At 32.0% G+C, this 11,355-nt stretch overlaps 1 protein-coding gene across 1 annotated transcript in view; it reads right to left on the bottom strand.

The window, feature by feature from the left end:
• Nucleotides 1–281: 281 nt before the first annotated feature.
• Nucleotides 282–11,355, bottom strand: part of dtn (transmembrane protein 132C dtn) — a 343,107-nt gene continuing 332,033 nt past the window's right edge. The window contains exon 17 of the mRNA XM_065510268.1: nt 282–653. Coding sequence (XP_065366340.1) covers nt 639–653 — 15 coding nt within the window. The 3' untranslated portion in view covers nt 282–638. The remainder of the gene's footprint in view (nt 654–11,355) is intronic.

Genomic DNA, 11,355 nt, shown 5'->3' with positions numbered 1-11,355 from the left:
GTATAAGAAAATAATAAAATTCATATTCATAACAATTATGTAATTGGATATCTTAGTATTTTGTTCAATTGGATACACAATAAAAAGGAAATTATGACCTGAAGTCATCAAATAACTTATTTTCATTTGAAATAAATAAACTTTCCGAATCGATTGCATTTAATTATGTCTTCGCCCATTAGAGGGTTGGTTAACAAGGTACATATATGTTTTCAAAATGTCAAAAGATTTTTGTGCTTTTTACATTTTATGTTTATTAACATCGAAATTATTCAATCCTGTTTATGTACTAGGTATTTGTTTTATTTTTCTTTGGTTAAAAAAACTGTATAGACATCACACACGCTATCTTATGTATTAACAAATGAATTAATTATGCTTTACAATTTATATAAATATGTATGTATGTATATGGTAATATATATGTATGTATGTTTGTATGTATGTATACGAATATATTATCAATGTTTTAAATGTAACATTAATGAGTTTTAATGGATTCATAATTTAACTTTTCATTAAGCGACCCGTTCTGTTGTTGTGGGTTATTGGAGATTTAGACTAGCTTCGGTACATATATTATATTGCTGATGGAAATTATGTAAAATTTGTTTAATTGTGATAATAATATTCTGCACTCAGGCATTTGATTCCTGGAACGAAATGAAAATAGAAAAGAATTGATGTTAATTTATGAATACTAATAGGCCTATTAAATAAAACAAGTTTACATATGAGGACAGTAAATAAAATTTTCTTAAGTTTTACAATAGCGGTATTCATAATGTACAGCTCTTTTTCCACAAATAAAAATATAACTTTTTGTGGGATTTTGTTTTTGTTGTATAAAAAAATCAGAGTGTAATTTTCCATTTTTTTTTTAAATGAATACCCTCATTAAAATAAAAAAGCAAAAGTGTAATAGCCCTGACAGACATATGGTTTCTATACCACGATATGTATACTACGTACATATTCATAGTATACGAACCAGCTTTACACCATAGTGTTTGATGGTTTAATTCAGAGGTGGCCAGAAAGAGAGTGTTTAAAATGCATATGGTGTAGTGTAAAATATAAAAGAGAACACAAATGAATATATGTGTACTTTGCACCGAAAATTAAATTAAATTGTTTTTGTTTTGTGTTTATTTTGAGTTTTTGCTGAGAACATTCGTATTGCGTGTGTATTAGTGAGAATAACACAATGCCCTCAAGGGCATGTTTGGCCACCTATGGTTTAATTATAATATAGGTTGACACACTAGTATAGTATACAAATCCTATGTCTGTCAGGGCTATAAGGAAGTAAAAAAGTAGTTCTAATGTATTTTGCTTTTGGTTTCTCCTAAACTGCTCTTTTGCTACAGAAAGTACTGTACATTGTGAATACCGCTAATATTAAAAAATTAGCTTGATAGCATATTAAATAGATATACAGTTAAACATCCATTTCCGCTGTATCTTTATTTACACGAATTCGATATAACGCGAACTCAACCATTAGCAACCATTTTTTCAAATACGCGACGTTTTTTACAAGGAACGGAAGAAAAAGAAGCGAATAACAGATTTCGTTTTTGAAAACTAAATGCACTTTTTTATTATTTTTAAATTGCTTTATTAATTTGTATGATTTTTTTTGTTATGTTTTGATCTCTTTTATGTATTGGAATATTTTGTTTTTTTAATTGATATTTTTTCCTTAATTTTCGATAAGAAATAATTTTTTAAGTTGAGTTTTTTTACTTTACTTTTCTTTAAGTTTTTAAAAGTACAAATAAAATAAGTTTACTTAAAAAGTTTATAGCGACTTTAATGAACGTATCTACAAAGCAAAACACGTTAAAAAAATCATTTGCATTTAAGGTGACGATATGTACATATGTATGTAGTACATACCATGACACAACAATATAAGGAACACTCAGTAGAAAATAAATTTTCAATTATACATTTCTTATAACGTCAAACAAAAGAAAATATGAAAAAATATGAAAAAAATCAAAATCAAAGTTTGACGTTATAGGGGTAAATATTGAAAACACTCCCTAGTGATTCTAACTTCTACAATTATTGTATCATGGTACATATTATGTACATTAGAGTTCTCCAAAAACTCTAGAAACACGTTGTGTAAAATACTAGGATGATAGGATAACGTTAACTGGTGAATCAATCGTGATTGAAACTGGACGTGTTTTATTTTTACTCCGAGTTAATTCGTTATTTTAATGTATCTATCGGAAAATAAATATAAATATCACCTATTTATTATTTACGCGAAAGGACGCTTTTATTTTAATAATATTATTAAATAAAAAAATCAAAACAACAACTAAAAGACAAATAAGTAAAGAAAATTCTTTATATTTTTTTTGAACCTTTTTTGTGCATTGACTATTAAATAAAGATTAAGAGTGTTAACGAAAGTAATTACAAATACTCTTTAATGAGTCTCTTTAACGAAAACAGTGAGCGAAGTTACAGTTAATGTAGTTGTTGACAATGTTCCCCCGCATTGTCAACAACTAATGATTGTCAAACAAAAGAAAACCCAACAGCTGTTAATCTGGAGTTACCAAAAAATACAAATACTTTATTTACGCCTGAAAGTATGCTAGCAATATCGGCATTAGAAACGAAATCCACCACACCGACAACAATTAAAATTAACCCATTAAGCGGCGCTATACCCAAGATTAGTCAACCATTAAATAAAGAGAATTAATCCCAAATACAGGTTGGAAAGGACCGGTATGTTACAGTATTAAAAAGGGCACGAAGTCCCAAGTCTTCGAAAGCGGCACCATTGGCTAAATTATATAAGGATAGTGAACCTGCTAGACTAAACAATGAAAATCGGTTTTCTATTCTGGAATGTGAAATAGATGAACCAGTAAATAAAATTACCTCTACAAAACCACTTGAGAGAAAATAATTCAAATTCACTGGTACAGAGCCTGATCTCATTAATAGGAGAGAACTCTTTTTACGTTATCCCAATCAAGAAAGGCACGATTCATGAAACTAAAATACAGGTCAATAGTGAAAACGATTATAGAAAGGTTGTAACATATTTTGAAACTCAAAAGAAAAGTTTTTACACTTATCAGCTGAAAGGAAGCAAGGGTCTACAAGTTGTTATAAAGGGTATTGACTGTAATGGTGAACCACTCGAAATAAAGCAAAGCTTAGAAGATAAAGGCTTTAAGACAAAAAATGTGATAAATATTAGAAATCGCGAAAAAAACCCCAACCACTCTTCCGTGTTGAACTTGAACCCGGTGACATAAACCTGAAAAAAAAATGAAACACATCCCATATATAACCTGAAGTACTTATTGCATCGTAAAATTACGGTAGAAGAACCACACAAACGATTTGGCCCCGTCCAATGTATGAATTGCCAAGAATATGGACACACCAAGGCATATTGCAAATTGCCACCAGTATGTGTTATTTGCGGGGAGTTGCATAACACATCCCAATGTAACAAATCCAAAGATGATCCTAAAAAAAAATGCAGCAATTGCGGAGGTAACCACACAGCAAACTACAGGGGTTGTCTTGTCTACTCAATTGTTAAAAAAATCATAAAGCCAGAAACCAAAGATTTTCCCCGCTCAGCCATTAAATAACAACAATTTTAACTACCCCCGTTGCAACAGACATATGACAACAAAGTAACATATGCAAATGTACTTAGAAACAACCAAACTCAGACGCAAGTCCGTCAACTCCAAAACGAAAATGTGAACCCAGAGGTAAGAGAGCAAACGCCAATTTTCAATTTTACCCAACTAGAATCTACAATAGAAACTCTTGTGCAATCGGTAAATAACTTTACAAACTCAATGAGTAACATGATGCAAGAAATGCTTAAGATGCAATCAATGTTATTGCAGGCTGTGCTTAACAGACCATGAACTGCCTAAGAATATGTTTTTGGAATGCAAACGGCATACGCCAACACAAAAACGAACTCGAATATTTTTTAAGAAACCAACAAATTGATGTAATGCTGGTTTCTGAAACTCATTTGACGTCCAGAAGTTCATTTCGAATAAATGGATATGTAATATATGACACCAAAGATCCCAAAGGTAGAGCATCAAATCAAACACTACTTAATGTGTGATTTTTGCGAAGATTATCTTCAAGCTACTACAATCTGTCTTGAAGATTTTCATCGAAACTTAGTGATTTCATCGATATACTCACCCCCTAGATTTTCAATTACAGAAAGTCAATATAATAGATTTTTTAAATCACTATGCTAAACACACATTCTGGGGATCACGACTGATTACCCCTAAAGGTCGTGTTTTGTTCGATACAATTTCTAAAATGGATTTGAATGTGCTTTTGAGCGGCCAACCTACTTACTGGCCTACTGACCCACGAAAAATACCGGATGTTATAGATTTTAACGTCATGAAAAATATCCCTAGAGAAATGATTCAAATTGAATCCTCGCTGGAACTATCTTCAGATCACTCACCCACTATTGTTACTTTATTGAGCCCCCTAGAAATTGTATCCCCGACTGGTAATTTAGCGATGGCAGGCACAAGAATAAATTGGCTCAAATATAAAAAAATACCTCAGTACACATTGCTCGGAAAACATACCGCTAAGAACACCAGAAAACATCGATCACTCTCTTATCAATTTCGATAAAAATCTCAAACTGGCTGCTCAACATGCTACTCAACATGCAGAGAGTGGCAATTGCACAGATCCCCCCAACTAAAATCGAAGCTTAAAGATTGTATATAAAGACTTAAAAATCTCCTGGAATTTCGAAAAATGGAATCATTGAATAAATATTTAGAAAGCCTGGACGCAACCCCGCAATCGGATTAGTCATTATGGCGAGCAACAAAAAGTCTTAAAAGACCCGTTATATGTAAGTCCCCCTTGCGAAATTCAAGTGGTGGTTGGGCAAGAAATGATACTGAAAAAGGGAATCTGTTTGTTAATCATTTAAAAAAAGTATTTACACCGAACACATCAAACGAAGCAATTGAGTTGCCACCTGTTGCACCCCATTTTGGAGCAGCCGTACCCCTACGTTTTGAGATTCGAGAGATCGAAAATGCTATTGTTGATTTAAATCCCAAGAAAGCGGTATGGACAAGATCAGCAACAAGATGCTTATGGAGCTACCCCGGATAGCAATAAAAATAATTCCTTTTATTTTTAATGCTATATTACGACTTGAATATTATCCTCCAGAATGGAAGGTTTCACTGGTTACCATGATACCCAAGCCGGGAAAAGATCACACAAAAGTAGAATCGTACAGCCTATTGTCTAATATATCAAAGCTATTTGAGAAGATACTTATGAACAAGTTGTACCCGATGTTAACTGAAAACAATTGTATTCCGAATCATCAATTTGGATTTAGAAGAAAACACAGTACTATCGAACAAACCCATAGACTTGTAAATATGGTGGAAAAGCGTTTGAAGAAAAGAAATACTGTTCCGCACTCTTCATCGACATCTCTCGAGCATTTGATGCAGGATTAATATACAAACTGAGTCAAAATTTACCCGCAAACACACATAAGCTATTGGAAAGCTATTTAACTGGTCGAACTTTTAAGGTTAAAAAGGGAAACTTTTTAAGTACTGCACAACCCATTGAAGCTGGAGTCCCCCAAGGCAGTATCCTGGGACCTTTTTTATATTTGATATATTCGTCTGATATGCCAACTAACAATCACACTCATACATCAACATTTGCTGATGATACTGCTATTATAAGCATTCATGAAAACCCTCAACAAGCGTCTCGTTACTTACAAAACCACATATTTGAATTAGAAAAATGGTTAAAACAATGGAAAGTTAAAGTCAACGAGCAAAAATGTACACACATAACATTTACATTGCGTAGAGAATCATGCCCCCCTATTCATATCAATAACCAAACAATAATTCAACAATCGGAAGTGAAATACCTCGGAATACATCTCGATCGTCGCCTTACATGGAAATGTCATATAGATGCAAAGTTGACTCAAATGAAATTGGCAGAAACTCTACGCTTAGTTTAGATTGTAAACTTCTACTTTATAACATGATCATAAGACCGATATGGTGTTATGGCATACAGTTATGGGGCACGGCCTCAGCGTCAAATGTAGAAAAGATCCAAAGACGCCAAAAGAAGTTTCTAAGAATGATTACAGTTGCCCCCTGGTATATCAAAAACGCGAATATACACAAAGATCTAAACGTGCCCATTGTAAAATCTGAAATCTCGAAAAATGTACAAAAATATTTAAAAAAAACTTGAAGTTCACCCAAACCCGCTGGCCCGCAACATATTAGATAACCGTGGCCACACTCGATTAAGAAGGAGGGACACAGCAGACCTAATCTAGAAGGAAAAATGTCAATTTAACCAAAACAACCATGAATACAATATTTTTTCGTCCGGCACTGGCTGGTAAATTGCATAATTTAAATCGCAGGTTCGGAAAAACTATAAGAGGTATTGTCATACATTTTTCATATTTTTATTCCCTATTATGTTCCAAATAAATCCCAATGTGATGATCAAAAAATTCCGAAATTTGTTTAACAAAATTTTTAAAAATTAGATATTGGAGTTTTGAAACTGCCGTTAAACAAATTAAATTTTTTTGGTCATAATTGGTTAGAATAGGTTAGCGGTATCCTACGAAGACAAAAACTTATATACAAGTAAATATGGATATATTTTAAGTAAAACAAGTAAGAGAACTATATTCGGCTGGGCCGAATCTTATATACCCTTCACCAAATTATACTTCAAAATACAAATTTTTAAATATTTTTAGGTAAACAAAATTTATTTTTTTCGTATTGTTATTTTAATTTTTTTAATTTTAAAAAAAAAATTTTGTTTTATAAATTTTTTTTGGTAAAAAAAAAAAATTCGAGTTAAAACATATTTTTTCCGCTTTTGACCCATTGTAGATCCAACTTACTATGGTCTTATATACATCGTTGCAAATGTTATTGAAATATCTATCATTAGATATCCATGTTGTCTATATTAATGACTTAGTAAATCAGATATAGGTCAAAAATCGAGGTTGTCCTGGTTTTTTCCTCATATTTCAGCCATTTGTGGACCGATTTTGCTGATTTTAAATAGGAAACTTCTCGAAAGCATGTCTGACAGAATTATTGAAGACTTGGATCCCGAAGATAACTGGGGTCTTCATAAAATTGATTTCAACAGACAGACATGGCTTAATCGACTCCGTTATCTATAAGGATCTAGAATATATATACTTTATAGAGTCGGAAAATTATATTGTAGAAATTACAAACGGAATGACAAACTTATGTATACCCTTCTCACGAAGGTGAAGGGTATTATACCTTATTATACATTGACTACTTGCTTAACTGCTGGGTATCAATGCGAGTGGTAAACATACACACACGAATGATAAGAATAACCAAGCAGTTAAGCAAGTAGCCAATGTATCCCTTAAAGACAGTAATTGTCACAAATGTCTTATCACTTGGCTGACTTCAATTTATATATTTTGGTCATTTGACTTGTGTGTGCATTTTGTAGTGCAGAGAGAAGACAATTGGTTACTATATACATCCCAAGTAATCTAGCGTGAAGACAATTGACACTTAAGTGTCTCTAAGTAATCTAGAGTGTAGTGTAAACTGGTTTTATACAAATTTTGTTGATATAATTCTCATACGGTTTATTTTTATTTTTGCTTAAGTATGTATACTGATATCCCATGTAACATAGCATAACAAGTCAATAGTCACGTCAGTGTCTCTTAGTAACCTATGGTGAAGTCACCTCAAACTTTTTTTGTACTGCACTTTATTTTACCCAACAGCAGCTTTGACTACTTTCGATCAGCTATCAGATAGTCACATTGTAATCAAAAGGGTCAATTGCCCCCTGCGTAGGACATGCACGTGTTTAAATACCTAGTCAAGTAACTGATCAAGTAACCAGTTACAAAGCTAGTAAGATAACTGACGTTTACCATGACTTTAAAAGGAAAACACCAAATGCCCATTATATTGGACAAAATGTCTGAAAGGTTTAATATATCTTGTTTATAACAATGTAGTTTATTCATATAATTCTCATTATATTTAGGTGGAGGTTATTTAAGATTCGTCACAGCCGAAATAATACTCTAATTTGATTGTCTTAATTTATTTTATTGCAAATCAAGAGTTGAAGTAAATTAGTTTACTCTGTATTAATCGTAAATATTGTAAATTGACGCAAATGGATAGATTTTTACAATTAATAGCGCATAGTGGGGCAGAATCGAAATAAATCTGTCATTTCTAAACGGCTGGTCCGATCGGAATAAAATTTAACGTGGGCGTAGCCAAGGAGTATTCGAGTTTAAGTTATTAAAATGGGCCCTACAAATGCTCCTGGGGCGGCGCTATGGGGACATAAAGTAGGGTACCTTCGACATGTTCAATTTTTAAACACGTGACATTTTTTTGTTTCACATTCGATTGCAAAGAAAACATGCTTACGTGTGCTATTTATCTCTTATAATTAAGTTATAGGCATTTCAAATTTGAAATTTTGGTCCATTTTTTAAAAATATAGGCAGCCTGGGAAACCTTAATATGTTCCCTATTTATCCCTAAATTATTTTCCCAGACCCGAAGGAAATGTGGACCCTATGGGCAAAATTGTAAAAAAATACCATTTTTGGGATTTTCGATCCAATTTTTAGGAATTGCGGGATTTGTATAAAAATTTTTATAGAATTGCAAATATTAGGACCAATTTGATCCACATTTGTTATGAACTAATTTATTTTGTTTAGATAAGTTAATTTTTGGTTTTATAAAACAAATTTGAAGTCAATATCTCAATTAGAATTTAAAATATGCAATTTTTAAAACTCTTGGCGTTTTCTTTTCTGGAATAAATGATGCATTTATTCTGCGTTTTACTCTTTTCTGTGTTATTTTCTAAAACAAATTTAGTTTGGTGTTCTTTTCAAATAATGTTGCCCTAAAACCCCGAAGATATGCTACACGTTTCACCCTTAATTTTATCAAGGGGTTAGCACTTTTTAAACAGCAAAATGTATAGTTTTACAACATTCAGAAGGTACATAAAAGAAAATTACATAAATGGTAATGGTTTTTGTTCTATTGTGATCGTTAAAAATGTAAAACATTATGAGGGTATGGGTAACTTTTAATAAATGGTACAAAATATGTTGACAACATTTTGTGTCAGAAAAGAAAACGCCATTAGTCTTTCAAAAATATTGCACTTTTTCAGATTTTTTTTGGATAAATTTTCTTAATATTTTATTCAACAAGTCAATGGTACTGACATAGTCACATTTTATACTAAAATATGAAAAATTTATTTTTTTTTTGAAGGACTGAGTTTTAAAAGTGGCGTATTTTTGAATCTAATATAGATATTGACTCGAAATTTTGTTTGTAAGGCCAAAAATTAACTTATCTAAACAAAAGAAATTAGTTCAGAATAAATGTGGATCAAATTGGGCCTAATATTTGCAATTCTATTAACATTTTAATACAAATTTTAGTTTTAGAAACTCAATAAATATGTAATATGTAATAAAATCCATAGGGTCCACATTTCCTTCGGGGCTGAGAAAATACTTTGGGAATAAATAGGAAACATATCAAGGTTTTTAAGGCTGCTTTCCGTTTTCTGGTCCCAGCTTTAAGATTTTAGAACATATGGCCCAATGTTGAAATTTTAATAATACACCCTAATATTTCAGGAAGAAAAGTGACACAAAAAGTTGGGTGCTCTGAAACTTTTGTCAGAAAGGTGAAAAAGAAATCTGGCCTTAAAACATTTAAAGTTCAAAAAGTGCCTGACAGGAATGCAAAGAAAAATTTGGAGGCTAAAAAAAAGCAAAAACTTTACAAAAAGAATTTGCAATAATCGTGACTGCTGTGTAATGGATGATGAAACATATGTATTGGCTGATTTTTCGCAGCTTCCTGGACAAGAATTCTATATTGCTAATTCTAGAGGAAACGTTGAAGAAAAAGTTCCCGAAAAAAATTTTGGTATGGCAAGCAATATGCACATGTGGTGAAATAAGCACATCCTTCATTACTAACGGCTCTATTAACTCCGATATTTACATTAGCGAGTGTCTTCAGAAACGCTTGCTACCATTTTTAAATAAAAATAGGGTAACCACATTTTTCTGGTATTGGGCATTAGTAAAAAAACATTTGAAGGCCACAAAAGGCCTAGTTAAAAATGAAAAAGAATTTAAGAGAAAGTGGAGAATTTGCTGCATTGCAATGGTAACAAACGACACAATAAAAGCCCTAATGAAAGGAATTAAAGAAAAAATAAAAAAAAACTTTAAAATACATTGCAGTTGTAATTATTTTGGTTATAAAAGAATTTGAATACTATTTGCTTTGATCTAAATATAAAATAAAAAATATTCATCACTTCGTTTCATTTCTATAAAGAAAATAAGTTGCATATTTTTTTTGTGCGTACTCCTTATATATGTATGTATATGTGATTTAAACATCTCCCAGCGGAAAAAATATGCCTTAATAGGCCTTCCTAAATGCCTCATTTTACAGACACAAGGACTTCTAGCCGCAAGGCAAAATCATTTAAATTTTACACGGCGTGTCATTGCGAGTAGGGTTTTTATACCGGGAATTTTACCAATTTTTCACTACCCGATTGCCGGAATTTTTGGTCGGGATTCCCGGGAATTAAAAACTGACGAAACTACAAAGAAAACAAGTTAGAACTCTATTTTTTTTTTAAGTAAAACTTTTTTTTTTAAATTTTTCGTTTATATCTCGGCAATAATAAAGTAGTCTATTATTCTTATTTATTTGGGGTTTTTTGAATGAACATTTAAAAAAGCATATGGAAAACTGCACAATCTAGAAATAAAAATGAATAATCTTCAATGCCAAGATTGACCGGTGCGAATTATTCCAGAAAACACTAGTAGAACAAAGGCCCCTACTTTTGATGGCGGCACACCATTTGGTATTTCCAAGTATAAAATTGATTTTGGCCTTGAAAGAAAACAGCAATAGTCCATGGTAACATGAGTGGGTTTTGCAGATGTTGTACAAGGTGGCGCAAAAGTAATCCTCCTATCATAAAATGCTATAAATTTTGCGATTGGCCCCTAATGTCAGTTCTGTTTTGACATTTGTGTAGTAAACACATGCGAAATACACATTAATGAACAATGTTACACTACACTGCTCCAGAACGCGGAATATTGCTGACAATTTATTTGACCAATAATCGGTCGGTGACTTCATAAAAAATAATCATTTCCATCTTAGC

The sequence above is a fragment of the Calliphora vicina genome, chromosome 4 (assembly GCF_958450345.1).
Source record: "Calliphora vicina chromosome 4, idCalVici1.1, whole genome shotgun sequence".
NCBI lineage: Eukaryota > Metazoa > Arthropoda > Insecta > Diptera > Calliphoridae > Calliphora > Calliphora vicina.
This window is presented reverse-complemented; position numbering and strand designations above follow the sequence as displayed.